The sequence below is a fragment of the Erithacus rubecula genome, assembly GCF_903797595.1.
Source record: "Erithacus rubecula genome assembly, chromosome: Z".
NCBI lineage: Eukaryota > Metazoa > Chordata > Aves > Passeriformes > Muscicapidae > Erithacus > Erithacus rubecula.
Window position 1 is genome coordinate 12191531 of NC_136661.1, and position 16376 is coordinate 12207906.

The following is a 16376-nucleotide window of genomic DNA, read 5'->3' on the forward strand; positions in this document are numbered from 1 at the left end:
ACACATCTCATGGATCAAGATGACAAACTAGCCACAACTGGCATCACGGAAAGAACTGTAAAGTCTCAAATGCAGCAGTTCAATGATGTTCTCCAATTCTTTACAGCTGCAAGGCATTGCCTCTAGGAACCTACACATACACTTTTTCTCAAATGATTAGTGGCAACCAAGACTAGAAACAAGATCACTGAAAAACAAAAGGACTGAGAAGATTCTGCTTCTGGGGGGCTCAGTCTCACACTTTTTCATTTCTATTTACCGCTTTGTTTCTACAACATTCATTTTTAAAGGTTTTCAGAACTCTGCAGCTGTGAAGCTGCTGCTGCGTACTCAATAATAAGCTATTACCAAAGCAAGACACCCTAAGGGATCACCAACTTTCACTGCAAAGCAATTCAGCCAGCACAGCAGTGGAAACAAGTTGTGCTGTGTACAACAGAAATAATGAAGCCCCCACAAAAGGCCACTGCAGGGAAGCAGCATGTTTCCAATATACACCTCCTTCCTTCTTCTGCATTTCTCACTTAAAATCTTTGAGATCTCCTAAGCATTTCCTTTGCTGAACCTGTGTGTTGTAGGGAAGGCTGATGCACACGGCACTGGTTTCTGCTCGGTATCTATTTTTATCAAGGTGCAATAAAATGATGCAGATGCAACATAATGCTGCAGCATTGGCACTGAGCAAGGTTGAGAATTTCCATCTCAAGAATATAGCTGCAGTATTTTTTCTCTGGCATCTCACACAAAGATCAGCTGAAATTTGTCACTGTGCTGCAAAAAGACTGCAGAATTTCTGATGCAATTACCTCAGGAAATACTTCTGCTGAAAGTGAACCACTGACATCCCTATCATATGTCAAATAACAAATATCCCCATCAGATATTAAAAAAATATAGGACAATTGGCAGGTTAATCTAGCAGTTTCTCCATATCTGCAAGAACTGATTGGCAGCAGATTACAGACAGTCACATTTTGGACAGTCACTGGACCTTGAAATCAAGATGTATTAAATGCCTTCTTATGAAATCAGATCAAGCAAATTTTGAAGCCATACTACATGAGTCTTTGTATACACAGGCCAAAGGAGCTGAGGTTCAGCACATTTCAGCCATTAGTAACAGATTTGTTTTCAGTCATTACTAACAGATATAAAGTGAAGAGGTCAATAGGAACAGTCACACAGTGACTTATGATGGCTGCCAGCAGGTAATTTGCATGTATGTGCAACTGTAGTACAACAGCATAGGAAGAGAGCAGACTGTCCATTTTCCAGTACATTTCAAGACACACCTTAGGAGTTGTTTTCATATGTGCAATGCAGGCCAATTGTTTAAATTTTAACCACCTCCACAAACTACAGTGATTTCTTAACACCACAGTGTGCAGTACTCAACTCACCTAGTCTTTGTGTGACCCCAAAGAGAACTCCCTGTCAGCCCTCCTCCCCTCCTACAATTTCTGATTTAGGTATGGTATATTTTTAATTAAGTATAAACAATTTATGCTGTGAGGTTTTTTTAACTACAAATATGTGGGGAAAAAAATCTACAGAGTAATGTCAGGTTTTGATTTCAAAATGGCACTGTACCATGTCATTTTTATTCATACCTGTATGCCAAAAACCTTCATAGATTAGCCAGTGAACACTTTACTAAGTAAGCTGACCATCACATAAAATTATGGTAAAAGTAAGCACTATCATGAGAGAATATCCCAATGGGAAATGCTTCTAGAATATTTTAATTCTCTCTTTTAGAAAGTAGTAAAGCAGTTGAAGAAATCTTCATTCAGGTAATTCCTATGACTGCATAGCTTTCAAACAAGTAAGAAAGACATTTTTCCAAGCAGTATTTTGAATAAAAAATAAAAACTGTCTTCAGATTCAGCCTTCTCCTGTTACAGCACCACTACAAAATTACAGAAAGTTTCAAATTCAAATTCATGTTACCTCCTCAAAATGCTTAGAAGGCCTAGCACACTAAATTCAAAATTTAACATTCAATGATAAACACAAAATACAGACCGAAAGGCCAAAAGAGTTAATAAAACTAGCACACAGTACTTTGGGAGGATTTTTATGAGAGTTGAGGGAGAGGAGATCAACAAACTGGCATTTAAAATTATTCAGATGAGCTCTGTGTCTGTAGCTTTCAGTCGACCAGAAAAATAGTTGTCACAAGAACTTCCTTGATTTCTTAAGATGTACCTTACACATGAACTAAAAAAAAAAACAACAAAAAAAACCACAAAGCAAACAAAAAGACCACACACACCCTTCCCCTCCAAAAAAACCAAAACAATAAAAGAACCAAACACCCAACAACACAGAAGTAAAACAAAGATATCTATTTCTGGTAGGCTTTCTAGAATTCTGTCCCTATAAATTAGAGGGAAGCTCCTGTCCCTTGCTTTACTTGATCTAAAATAATATATACTTAAATCTTTCTGCAGAATAATATCAAGTACTACAAGCAACAAATTAAATTTAAAATGTTATGTGGATAAGACAAAGTCATACTGAAGAATTCAGTTTGTTCTGGGAGCTTTGAAAAATGTACTTAAAGTCTAATCTTTATGAAATGAGAAAACCAAATTTTATACTCCAGAAGCTTTACAAAACTTCATCACAACATTAACATTATAACATCATCATAGCATTAACATTTTGCATCAGTGTGGGGCAAGTAAAACCACACCTTCTTTAGCACCAGCTCAAAAAAACCCACATGGGATCAGAAATTCACATGCCTATATCCCTCTTGGATGAAAACTGATTGTAAAGATCCTCCAAGCGACCCCAAGTTTGCTGACCACAGTTTTGCAGCTCCTGCAGTTCTCATCTGAACCTTCATTTACACCAGTGCAATGCCACTACAATACTCATATGCTTATATTAGTAGCAGACTAGCACTCACAAATACTCACAAAATACTGATGACTCAAAAGCAAAAATCTTCTCCTCTGTTCTGTCTCCAGAGAGCTCAGAAAAGTGAAAACTTTTTGAAGTATTTCAAAAGGCAAAGCTAGAATAGCACACTAGAGTACACAACACATCACATCTGCTGAGTAAGGGGCTGCTTTTATTTAACCAATACTGAAAACACAGTTCTACATCACAAAAAATTTATACATGCAATGAAATTGGTTTTGACTTTCCATTTTCAAGTTCTAATGGAAACAGCTCTCCCTTTGACCTTTGACAAGTCTTCCTATGGGAGAGTTTGGGAAAGAGCTGAAGAAAGTGTAAGGTTTCGAAGTAGTGTCAAATAGAGTTGAGAGAACAGCAAGGACATAAAAATAACTTCAGAGCAGAGAGACAGTTTTTGGAGGAGAAAGTCAAAGATTAATTTATTTCACCTTGAGAAGCTCGTGCTTCATGGCTGATGTCCATGAATACTAACCAGATTACCTTGAGATGAAACAGCAGGATTTCCTCATTTTAAGGACAAATTTGAGAAAGAAGTTGAGCCAAGTGATTCTTTACCTCATCCACATCAGCCATTCCCAAGAACTTCCCCTTTCACAAATCAAGAGCTTCATCTTTCAGCATAACCTTAAGGTCAACATACTTTGTACTTGTATCAGAAAGCAAAGGTGGAAATAATTTAAAGAAACATGTCTGCTTGCAAGTCCCTGGGTATGGCAGCAGCGTCACTGAGGAAAGGAGGGAAGGGAGGCATCCTCTGACATGTATTCCTCACATGTCTTTTATAAAACCTTATGGATCCAAGATGTAGCAGTTCGATAGTAAAATTAAACAGAAGTAGAACTACTCTGAGACCAGAAGAGTCCAAATTTAATAGCTAGCTCCTCTAAGACAATTTTGCTCTACCTTGAGAGAACCATGCCATGTCTCTGCACAAGCCCCTCCTCATCAGGGAGTGAGTACTAGTCCTTCGTTTCCTGCGGAATTCGCTGTTTACCTAGACTGTGTGCTTACATCAGTTTAATAATTAACCAGCGCGTGTAGCAGCTGTCACCCTGGCTGCTGCTGGGTCTGAGCAGGCAGCTAGAGCTGCCAGGGGCAGCAGAGTGCCAGCCCAGGGAGGCGCTGCCGCTGCTGCCCAGGCTGGGGAGCGCTCCCCGCTCCTCCTGGCGCCCCGGGCGGGCCTGCCCTCTCTCACAGTGCAGACTCAGCTCGGGGCAGCCTCCCCTCCAGGAGCTGGCGGACCAGAGGGCAGCAACAGGGCACGCCAGCAGGTCAGGGACGGGATGGGCAGGGCCCTGGCCATCGGTCTGTGCAGGTCCCAGGACAGCCCAGCAGCCCAGCAGCCCCACCGCCACCAAGTGCCCCAGCCCAGCCAGCCCACACAGCCAGCAGAGCACACCAACACTTCCAAAACAGGAATACTGATAAGCCTAAAAAAAACCACTGCCTTCAGAAATGTAGAAACCAAACAGCAAACGAAATTCCAACTGTCCATTACATTCTTCACATGGGTGTGCATGCCCCACATGCTCACACAGCATCACACAGAGCCAGGAAACATTTAGAAGCTCTTTAAACATGCGTACTTTCAGAACAACAATAAAAAAATCACTAGAAACTTTACTGTTCATTTTTCAGCAGAAGCCATCCATGCCAGTGATGATTTCACAATACAAACCAATACAGTTGTTAGAAAGTAGCTATTTTCAGCTTTCTGTCTTCACCTGATTCTGGGATGCTGAACGTCATGGGGGAAAAAAGGGGGATGCAGACAGAGAAAGTGCAAGAATTGGAGCACGCGTACTTTTTATTTTATTCAACAATTTGGTATATTAATTTAGACAGCTTAAATATAGTTTCATAGAAAATTTAATAATTGAATTTTTAATTTGTATAAAATTATATTTTAAAGTCTCATACTAATTCTACCTTTGAAATGGTTATTCATTTGTATTATAGATTTGGGTTACATTTAAAGAAAATGCAAGTGTCAACACTTTTTGGCAATTTCCAGATTCAAAAACTTAATAATAAATATCCAAAAGTGGCCAAGCTATCCATAACACTGACATTTGTTTTTCTTTCAATTCAGTGCCGTAGGAAGAGGTTTAATCCATGCCAGATCTAATTGCTTCCCTTGGTAACACATACACAGTCATTTGACAACATGACCCCATGTGAAATGCAGTGTTTACAGTGGCATCCTCACAAGCACCCCAAAAGAGAAGATTATATTACTGAAAGGTATAGAAAATAACCCTCATTGGCCTTCCTGCCAACTCAGCTATAGATACAGCCAGGTGAATGGATTTTCTTCACTAAACACTCTATAAAAAAATTAAATCACAAAAAAAAAAAAAAAAAAAAAAAAAGAAAAGAAAAAAGAAATGTAAATGGGCTTTTTTACTTGACGCTTTCTTCAGAACGAATCCTATCTACCTCTTCACCAGTCTTAGCCAGGTAGTAAGATCTGTGTCTGTACAGTGCCTGACACTCATACTCCTGAGTAAAGGCTTTCTGGAAAATTCACTACAATCTTTTCTTTTTTGTAGAATCTAAGAGCTTTCTATCAACTGCCTTAGAGATTTTTTTCTCCTCAGTAAAGCAAAAGGTTGAATAAAAAGATTTTGTTGTTGACAGTCACCATTCTTTACTCTTCAAGTTCAAACGCATGCTGTTGTATCTTTTTAAATTTACTATTTCCATTTTCTTCACCATTTTTACTAGAAGCTACTGCAACTTCTAGCAATTAAGTGTTTCCTCCTAGTTCTTCTCAAATACTTACCCCACTCCACTCTTCATTACTGTGACAAAGGACTCCAAATTATCCACAGCAAAGAAAAACATTAAAATTATGTTTGAAGCATGAGGATCTTAAATATCTCAGTAGTTGTGCTCAGTTATTTACATCATGTTCTCCTATTTCTGGCAAGTCCACTGCTTATAATTGTTATTACTAAAACTCTAAGTACTTTTCCCCCAAACAGCAGCTGGAAGTTTTCAGGTGACTCAAACCAAAGATAAAAATATAATGGCAAATGTGTGGCTGTGTTCCTGAGATCTGAACTACTGCTTCATCCTCCACTCTCTCTCAGAAGTAAAGAATGGATACAGCTTCACAGTGTATCAGTAGGCAGGTATTTCCACTCACAGGATGTTACTGTTTATTTTGAAAAGATTTTCATCATCTAGCTGGCAAAAGTTCCCTTTAGACTACTACTGTATGTGACAACCGCTATAAGCAGAACTTCAGCAAAAACAACCGCCCAAGGAGCAGCTGTGCAAGTCACAGGCCATGAGGGAGATGAGCCAGCATGTTACAGAGAGGGAGAAATACCACAGGAAAACCCTATCCATCCATCCTGGTAAGGCTCCCATGTTAACGTTTCTGAGTGTAAGCAAAAGTAGTATCACTGAAGTAATTCCTCTCCTCCCACACACAGGAGTACTCTGAGCTAATGGAACAGGAAATGCTAATTATTCATATACCCTAAAAACCAACACATTTCATCTTTCCACGAAGCTAGGTCAAGCTTAAGAGTAACTAGTAACTAAAACATTTGATGTTCAATACACCAGCAGTCCTATACAGCTAGAGATAAATACAGCACACTGTTTCAGATTTAATCATACTTTAAACATTTCCACTCCAGGGAAAAAATAACCATTCTGGTAGAGCGTTACATAAATTTCAGGAGAAAATAACCTGATAAAAATTCATATGAACTTTGACATTTTCCAGCCATATCAAGAGATGAGGCTTCACATTAAGAAGTATCAATAATTTCCACTCTGTTTCTTCAAAAAGCATCTGAAAAGTCAGCATCCTCCATCATAGGATGAAAAGCTCAAATTGGCACTGTTGGGAGTCTCTGCCACCCAGAGGGGTAAACAAGGTCTAAGCTCTAAAAACCCTTAGGGCAGTATCTATAGCACAGTTCACACAGCAGCACATCCACACATCTGCAGAGGCTGTCAGAGGCCATCAAGGTCATGCAAAACATAAAATTTATGTACAGATTTTTGATTCCACAAAAAGAGCACATCCTTCACCACAAATGAAAGTGATTTTTATATATAAAATAAAGACCTAATTAGAAAATGCTAATTTCATCAAGCATTCTATACTTAATGATTTTGCCGATAATTTATCAAACAAACATCATAAAAGTGTTTTCACTGAGGAAAATAAAGTCTTTCTATTTAAATCATACTGAAAATTGCACAAATAAGGGATTCTCACACCATCTCCTCCCTAACAAAACAGAATATTGAAAAACTACAACATTTCTTCAGAAACACATATCAAGTCTTTGTTATTGCTCCATTTTTCAGTGTCACATGAAGCCTTGATAGAAGAGCTCTCACTTACTAATTTGGTTTTAAGTTTAAAGTACACTGAAGCAGATTAACACATCCAAGCAACCCTCACCTCTGCCACACTATATTCAAGGTGGTACCAAAACTGCACAAATATACTTAATTATATAATTTAACAAGGTGGTAGCTCTTACTCTCACACTAACAAATGAGACCTCTGACCGAAATTAAAAGTGGTTTGGTTTTGTTTTTTTTTTTAAACCATGAGGCACTGATAATTTATTAGTAACTCATTTTAAAAACTACCTTCCCTACGGAGCAGAATCTCAGTAACTGACACCAATGAGATCCCTGATTGTTATTTATTACAATTTTACATAATAGGAAGGACTACAAAGTATTTCTTATCATGTATTGATATTCTGATCTCATGAAGATAACGACCTTTCTGACAAGTGCCAAAAAAATTATTCTTATGAACAAACATGGGAGTAGAAGAAAGAGGGTGAAAAGCATATTGTATTTGGCTACCTAGAACATTACTGAAATAGAAGTGAAGCTTAAAATCCTCCTAGTCCTGAGGGCAAAACAGGCCTGACAATTTACTAAATATGACTTTGTGTTCTTCTGAATCACTCTACTCACTAAGTACACTACTAGCCCTCACTTCAGCAAAAAATAACCATGTGTTTCATGAATCACCCTCATTTCTGAATGTACCTTAAACTTCTCACATAACAGAATACCATCTGAGGTATGACCACAGGAAGCAAACTATAAAATTTCAGATACATTCCTAAGCAGTAAAAGCAACACAGAATTATACATCAATATCTCAAGTCTCTGTACTAGGTCTCAAAATGCAGATTATCCTGGTTTTTTTTCTATAAAATACTTACCTTCAGAACAGCAGCTGCTCAAGTAATTTGGATTGCAGAGAAACAATTTTTTTTTTCAATTTTCCTTTTGCAATATGTTTTGATCATTAGGTTTTGGATGCAGAAGAAAACATCAACAATGGAAGGTTACTTGCTTACCTCCAAAAATGAAAAGCGAACAGAGGACTGCATGGACTGCAGGGGCTTGTTGGGGTTGGGCTCAGGCTCCTTGGGGTGAGACTGCAAGTTAAAATAATGTCATCTCCAGTGAACAGAAGGTTTAGCAAGAGTCGCATGTTTTAGTGTAGGAGTTATGAAAGGAGTTTCGGTTAGAACCAAAACATGACCATCCTCCTGAATGAAGTGATTGACAGTAGCCACACAGGTTTTGACTTAAGATGAACTTGATTAAAATAAAAATAAATATGAGAACTGGTGTTGATGCACATGCTTACATTAGACTTCCCCCAGGAACAATATTTGTGTACAAAGTCCCAAGAGTGGTGAAACATGGTAACATTTTTTAGACATCTAACCAAATAGAATATGCACCTGAGGTGATTTTTTCCCTCTTAAAGAATCTTGGGGAGTGGGGGGTTTAAGTTTTTCATATGCAAATCAGATTCATTAAAACAAAAGGAAAATTAAAACTGATTATAAACTTCCATCAGTAATATGAAAATTTTAATAAATATTTCCAGTTTGAGAGCCTGCACACTTACTGAAAACCTGCACACTTATTGAAAATTAGAAGCGCTCCAGTTAGCATCAATTTCATTATGAAATGTTTCCTTACAAACACCAAGTCTTCTTCTAGGCAATCAAATATGGATATAAAAAAATTATCCATAAAATCTTTATTTGAGCATTCGACTTCAAAGGTGTCTTCAGGAAGTTGCCTCAAGAACATCTCCATTCAAAAGTTTCTCAAAAAAACATCTGGCCACTGCCAGATTTCAGAGATGATCTTTTAAAATATACTTACACTATCATATGCACATTTCCCCATAAAACTCACAAGAAAGCTTCTTTTAAAAAACATGCTTATAACATGCCTCTCACTGCAATTTGCTTAAGCTGTCTGTAAAAAAAAACTCTCTGTGCAGACTGAACAAAGGCAGAAGCTTATTGGGAAAGTTTTTTCAGCTCATCTTCATGAAGATTTGTTCTGTTTTGGACCAGACCCTTGCAGCCAGCCAATGCTATCACTCCTGTCCTGTTCCCCAGTGGAGATGCAGATGGCCAACAAGCTAAGCACAGCTAAGGTCCAGCTCATATTTTCAACTGCATAAGAGTTTGCCAGATATTAATACACTGCCTTCAAAACCTTTCAAGGTGGATATTTGATCAGGTTTTTTCTGAACATTTCAGCAGGAAGAGTACTACTGCTTCTAGAACAGATTAGGAATACAATTTTGACATCATACATTTTTGCAACTTTTTCGTTTTTGAGATGCCTTAGAGAAGGCACAAAGTTAGGCAGGGACTTGCACACTGAGACAAGAATATGCCTGCAGCTAATTTCTGACAAGGCTACTGTGTATGGGTAAATTCCTCTGGCTGCTGGCTGCGCCCTCATAATCTCTGAATGAAGTGCACAAAAGAGCACCATCAGCTAGCTTGGTTTCACCTGCAGACTACCTGTGCCAGCACAGCAGTGTCTTTGAGCTGACAAGATCCATTAAGAGCCAATGGCTTGATGTATCACTCTGAGAGTGGCTAAACTGAACCCAGGTTCGTAGCAGGCAGGCCATGCAGGCCTGCAGAGAAAGGGGCAGATCAACAGGCAGATTTTGGCTGTTCCACTGGGGCTGCGCTGCACTGGCTGCAACAACACGCACTGGGATCGTTGCCTCTGTATGATCAGTACAGTACAGACTTTTAAAACTGTTTTCATACTTCTACACTTTATCTGCCCTATCTCTTCATCTCCACTGCAGCAGAGCTGTAGCCTGTCCCCAGTTGTCCCCCTCTTGCCCACCAGTCAGTTTGGGCCCTGACTGACTGCAGGCTGGGAAATGATCCCGTGCAGCTCAGTCCGTGCTTGCACTGCGGTCTCTGGGGGCACTGCATGGTAAGATGTGGAGACAGGACATGCAGACTAGAGCACAACCAGCCTCCATCAGCACCAGAAGCAGTGAGGGGAAGCTGGAACTGGTCCAGAGACAGTCCAGGTGGAGGGAGAAGAGAACTGGCCAAAGCACAGGGCTGCAGCAAAGAGAGAGGAAGCAGACTGCTATGGAGTAGCCACTGGGAACAAGGAATCTACTAAAGCCAGAATGCTTAAAAGGAGAAGAAAAAAACAGCTCTGGCGTTGAATAAGAAGAAAATATTAACTTCAAACCTCAGATTGAGATCCCTAATTCACCTTGCTGTAAACAAATCCTAGAAACACACTATGGCAAAGGGCACCATCCTTGCCCTACTGGATGGCTTGCACACACCAAGTGCAAGTCCTACACTGGCTAGTAGCTACTCATATTCTTCCCCATTTTCACTACTGTAACCATCAAAGTCTCAGTAATATTACAGACTCAGAGGGCATTCAATATCAGATGTGCTAGCACTATGGTCTAAAAGTCATCACTGAGCAATATTACTGCTGTGTCAATCCAAGTCTTCTATAGAACTCATTCTTCAGGTTTGCTTTTTTAAGACCTATGAAAGCCTGCTAAATCAAATTATCACAGTGCATGACAGCCCTACTTCTTACACTTTCTAAATCTGGAATGCTTTATTTTGGATTTAATATTCTTTCAAGGAGCTTTTTGCAAGTAATGAATACAAAGTAGACAGACTGCACTTCTTTCTCAGGGAGACAACATAATTCTAGTCCCAACATTTAAACTTTACTGAAAGAAAATTAATGAGATTCAGGGTGCGAGGAATAAATTGGATTTTTTTTTCCCCTCTTAGATATGCTCTTCTTTAAATTATTGCAACTAACAGTCTGGGAGATGTGATTTAAGTCTGCATTGACTAAACTCTGGCAAATCATGACAGAATGACTCTATGAAATCACTATGTGCCAGCAGCCAAAATATGGTCTTTTCTTTTCTCTACAGATAAATTGAGTTCGAAAAGTAGCAAGTGTGATGAAAAAAGTAATTCAAATATATGGAAAAAGTAAATACATTTTAGTAAAAACAATGACCAATATTGAATTTAAAATATAATATTAATGTTATCTGTATTAAATATTTGGAAAACATGGCAAAGCAAGTGTAAGTATGTTAGGTTACTGTGGAAAAGGAGGAAGTAGTAAACAATTACTTCATATTATGAAAACACACACATAAAACATGAAAAACATAAATCCTTTTTCGTCCTTTGCAGCTAGTGATGTTATTCTCACAAGATGATTACATAATTCAGTGAAGATTGATTTAAAAAATATTTAAATTGCCACATCTCAAAAGAAGTATAATTATCAATTATTCATGGAAACCATTTTAATGAGATCTTTGATAAGACCCCTCCTCCAAAACTCATGAGAAATTAGTAATGCTGTTTTTGTCAGAAAAATATCTAGAGCTTAGTCTGCCCACAGCTAACGCACTGCTCTTACCACAAGAAGCCTGACTGAAATGCAGAATTTCTGAGACATTTCACAAATGTAGATCTCTGGAACCAGCATGACACCTACATTTGTTCCTTAGAATAAAGTGCTCTGTCACCTTCACATGATTATTAGAATAAATTCTTTGCTACACTGCACACTTACCTATGGCCCTCTCTTTAACACATGGCAGATGCCAGAGATAATATCTTTCATAGCTAAATAACTTTACTGCAGGCATCTGCAGCATCCAGGGTTTTGTTGGGTTTTTTAAATCCAGTAAGAATGGGGCAGTCCCAGGGAATACTAAAGGATCTGACGTAACCATCTTTATTTACCTAGATAAAATTAGCACGGTCTCATGGTGGCTGTAACATGCATACATGCATGCCTGACATGTCAGTGCAGACTACAGGCATGTATGTATGTATGTATGTATGTATAGAAATAAATATTTGATTTTGACTAACATATCTGGGGTAAACATATGCTGGCATTTACGAATAAAAGACTACACTTACTATCACTATATATTAAAATTACACATTTTCATTTAGCTACTCTCTAGATAGCTGAAAGCACACAAATTAGTTAATCAGTTTTAAGCAAGTATAAGTAAACAGGCTGCTAAATTAGGTAAACATACTTACTGCAGAAACTATCAGGAATCCTCCAGAATATCAATACAGGTCATTAGTGCAGTTACGTATGTAAAATATGTCTTGCTCCTGATGATTCACAGACAGCATTTTTATAACGCTTTAATCTCTCGCAGTGCTCTCTATTATTCAGCACAGAAAGAGGCCTTTCTAAAAGGCAGCACCGGGATAAACAAACAGCAACAGAGAGCTGAAGAGAAACACAGACACCATGGCCTACTGACAGATTCTTCCCCTGCAAACTGTCAGGATGCTTCATGCACCGAGATTCAGTAACTTTAAATATGCAAAAAGCCTTTCTTTCCAAACACACTGCAATATCCTGGCTCCAGGCTCACACATTTGCTGAAACCAACTGCAATGCATTGAAAACGTGTTCCCTCAACCTGGAACTGCAGTGCTCCCAGGCTGTCAGCACAAACGTATGCTAAAAGCTCCTGACTGCACAAAAGCCGGCATCATGCAGAAACCATTAAAATATTAAAAACAGACAATACTTACTCCAAGGTCAGCCCTGGAATTTGTAGCCTTTCCCGCTGGGCTTTCATTGCTGTTATGTGTTAGCACACTCGATTGTAACCATGACACACATTCACGGGCAGCATTCTGGCGATGACAGAGAGCCAAACGAGCCACTATAAAGGACGGGGCAGAGGATCTCCTGGGGGCGGGGGGACCGGAGCCGGGTCCTTCCACCTCCCCTGCCCCCCGAGCCGCAGGCTGCCCGCCTCAGGTCAGCGGCAGCGCAGCGCAGCGAGCGGCACCTGCGGCTGGGCACACGGAATCCATCCGGAATTCCGCAGCAGCAGCCGCTGCGCCGGCAGACGCACACACACACAGAGACACACACAGAGACACACACACACAGAGACACACACACAGAGACACACACACACACACAGACACGCACACACAGGCACACACACAGACACACACACACACACACTCGATGCAGCGGCCCCCTCGCTACGCCAGCCCACCGCGCAAAACAGGCGCTATGCTTGGAACAGTTTCTCTCGGCAAATGTCCAACCTTCGCCACCCCCTCCGATCCTGCCAAATAGGATTGAGCCATCTTCTTTAGGTCACATTGTCCCTTTCCGTGATGAACAGACAGTTTCTGCAGCAATAGAAAAGCAAACTCCTGAATGAAAAGCAGGCTCTTCTCCTTTAATGGAGAAAATTAATTGCCTGAGCTTTTCAGAACAAATATATTATTGTAACAAAAAGGTTAATACAAAAGGAGAAGTCATCGTTTGGTTCTGTCACATCTGCACCTGAATTTTAAAGGGAAATCATCTATAGTTTATATCAAGAGTGAGAGCCAAACCTAGAAATCGCAGAAAAGTCTACTAATTTCAGTAGTAAAAGTAGCAACACTTAAAAGTAAAACACTACACAACACTTTATACAGACAGTTTAAGAACAGTGCTGTTATGTAGGATTTTGGTTATAATTAAATTATATTCCTTTTTTAGACACTCTCTCTTATTCAGAGATCACAATTTTAATAAATATATACTGTGATGAGGTCCACAAGAACTAGCATTTTTTTTCAATGCTCTGCAAAAGACCAGAAAAGCAAAGTGCAAATACTTTTTTTCAGTAATTTTACAGCTAGACGATTTTATCTCACCTCCTACTTTTCCTGTGCACAATAGAGTAAGTCAACCATATGATTTTATTTTTGCTATAGCTCTGGACCTGCTCTGTGAATGGACAACTTCTACGGACTGGTAGATCAAAAGATAGGACTAGATGAAGCTGCTGCTTTTTGGGTCCTTGGCTTAATTTTAGAAGACATTAGTGAGTTCACAGGTACTAGATTTCAGAGACAGAGGGAAATCTTCTAGTTATGGAAACTGCTGAACTGGATTTGGTAAAGTTGATTGTTTTTTCAACCACACAGTAAAAAAGAATAATTAAATTCTCAATTACTTCTCTTATATCTCCTACATATTTCTACTGGAAAGTATTTCAAATTTATGTTACATAAAGCCTTCGTACATACATACAGCCTTCATTTAAAGACACTGAAAACAAACCTAAAGGTTACAGAGAATTATGCATTTGAAGTTTTAAAACATAACAGACACCAGGATTCTGAATGTTAATTTGAGGTCCCATCAAGCATCCTGTAAGTAATCTCTGTAAGGAAATTCTAAATTCTCCTACCTCCCAAAAGAAAGATAAAGAATGAAACTGAAGGAATTAAATTCCAGATCACTAACCACAATGGGTGAGTGCACAGATTTGCAAGGGCACAAAGATCAGTTAGGTGCCCAACTCTGAATGGCACTTTCAGACAGGTTTTTCAAATTTTACTCAGAACACGAGCAAAACATTAATTTTTTAGGATATTCTCAAACTTGAAAAATGCAGTACAAGAAACAACTAACAGTCAGCTCTGACACTGAAACTATCTGGTGAAGTTGCCAAGTCTACAGGTTTTTTCATTATTGAGTTTGGAGACAATCATTTAAGAACAAGAATTTGACAAGAGAGAGGCAAGACTATGGGGTACTACAGCCACAGGTTCCTGGATTTCTCCTAGCTGCCAAGAACAGGCAGCTCCCTATTCCCATTGCTCAGCATCTCTCAAACTAAATCTCTTCAGTTGCAGAAAAGTTCTGCTTCTGATGGAGAAAGAAAATTTTGACAGATAGTCTGGTGTGACTGTATGCACACCAGGCATGTGCAGTTTTAGTTAAGCCTTAAAGGATGTTCAAAGGGGTTAATTTTGTGAATACTAACCTTTAGTTTGGTGCTTCATTCTGTTAGCTATGTAAGCACTTGCACACGTAGCACCAAAGTACTATTTGTTGTTCTATAAAACTGTCACCTTTTCATTGAATGCACAAAGAGTAAGATAACAGCAACACCTCGAGGAGGACAAACAACTCCAGTGAATCAGGAGGGCCCCAGAACTATTTCTACAAACTAGCAAAAGGATTAGCTCCGGAGGTGGAGGTATGCTTCCAAGAAAACTGCAATCCAAATTTTACACACTACTTCCATAAGGCCAGTTTTACTGCGGAGGTGAACAGAAGTCTACCACAAAGGCACTTGTTTTGTTTTTTCCTCTGCATGCAAAGGAATAGTCTGTCACCAAACGCTACTTTGTGAAACAGAACAGCTGAGCAGCTAGTGCATTTTACCTGCAGGAAGACAATACTAGCAGCTTGTCTTGTCTAAAAGGAAACTGAGTGGGACTGGCAGCTGGGTACAGGTGCTTAAACATAAACAATTGCATCTAAGTGCTATTTCCTGGCCATGATAAATCTTTCCTGAGCTGACTCATGGAAGAACCTCACATTACATTAATGGTAAATTATTCTAAACTGAGATTGAGCTATAGTTTGACTTCGAAAATTCTTCTTTGGTAACATTTTGCCTGATCCCAGACAGAAGTTTAGAAAAGTGTGATTTACTGAAAAAGAGAAAGAAATCCAGAGGACAAGATCAAACTTTTCTCACTGTTGCAGTCTTACAGTTTTTGCAGGAATAAACAGGATCTGCTCCATGCATCTGGGGGCAAAAAACTACAGCCATTTAATTAGATGAAGCCTTGCAAGTGAAAGTTGACTTGATTCATTGATCAAAACATCTGTTTGCTCTTAATTTTGCATAGCCTAGATTTCATCTCACCAACACAGAGTTGAGGAAGGAAGCAAAAGTTAGCATGAAGGCTTATTGTTACTACAAAAGCTAAATGTAGACTAACCCGAAAATACTGACAGATATTGCCTATATTGACACAACTTCTTACAAATGCAAACCCTGATCTCCTCTTAGCTAGCTCAAGAGCAAATTTAAAAAGATGTAGGAAATCATGGCTCAAATTATTCATTTGCATCTTTACTGATGTCTCTCTGGTTTAGTAATCTCAGACACCTGATAAAAATCAAGCAAAACCAGAAATGAACTGAGAAATGTTTATTTCCTTGAAACACAACCAGAAAGGTGCTACTTCCATAGCAGTTATTAATGCTGCTGCATGTTTTCAAAACCCCTCTCCTCTGCACATATT

The 16376-nt window shown here is 39.1% G+C and overlaps 1 protein-coding gene across 11 annotated transcripts in view; it reads right to left on the reverse strand.

Annotated features, from left to right (window-relative positions):
* The window catches only part of MAST4 (microtubule associated serine/threonine kinase family member 4), a 216928-nt gene that overhangs the window by 113057 nt on the left and 87495 nt on the right, over positions 1-16376 (reverse strand). Inside the window, exons 1-2 of one of the 11 annotated variants that reach the window (XM_079330486.1) lie at positions 12849-13241; positions 8289-8369 (exon numbers count right to left, since the gene is read on the reverse strand). The exons of 7 other annotated variants lie outside the window; for them this stretch is intronic. In XM_079330486.1, coding sequence (XP_079186612.1) covers positions 8289-8369; positions 12849-12895 — 128 coding nt within the window. In that variant the 5' untranslated portion in view covers positions 12896-13241. Of the gene's footprint in view, positions 1-8288; positions 8441-12848; positions 13340-16376 lie in introns of those variants that run through there. 3 more of the 11 variants (XM_079330479.1, XM_079330480.1, XM_079330485.1) reach the window with 3 other exon arrangements.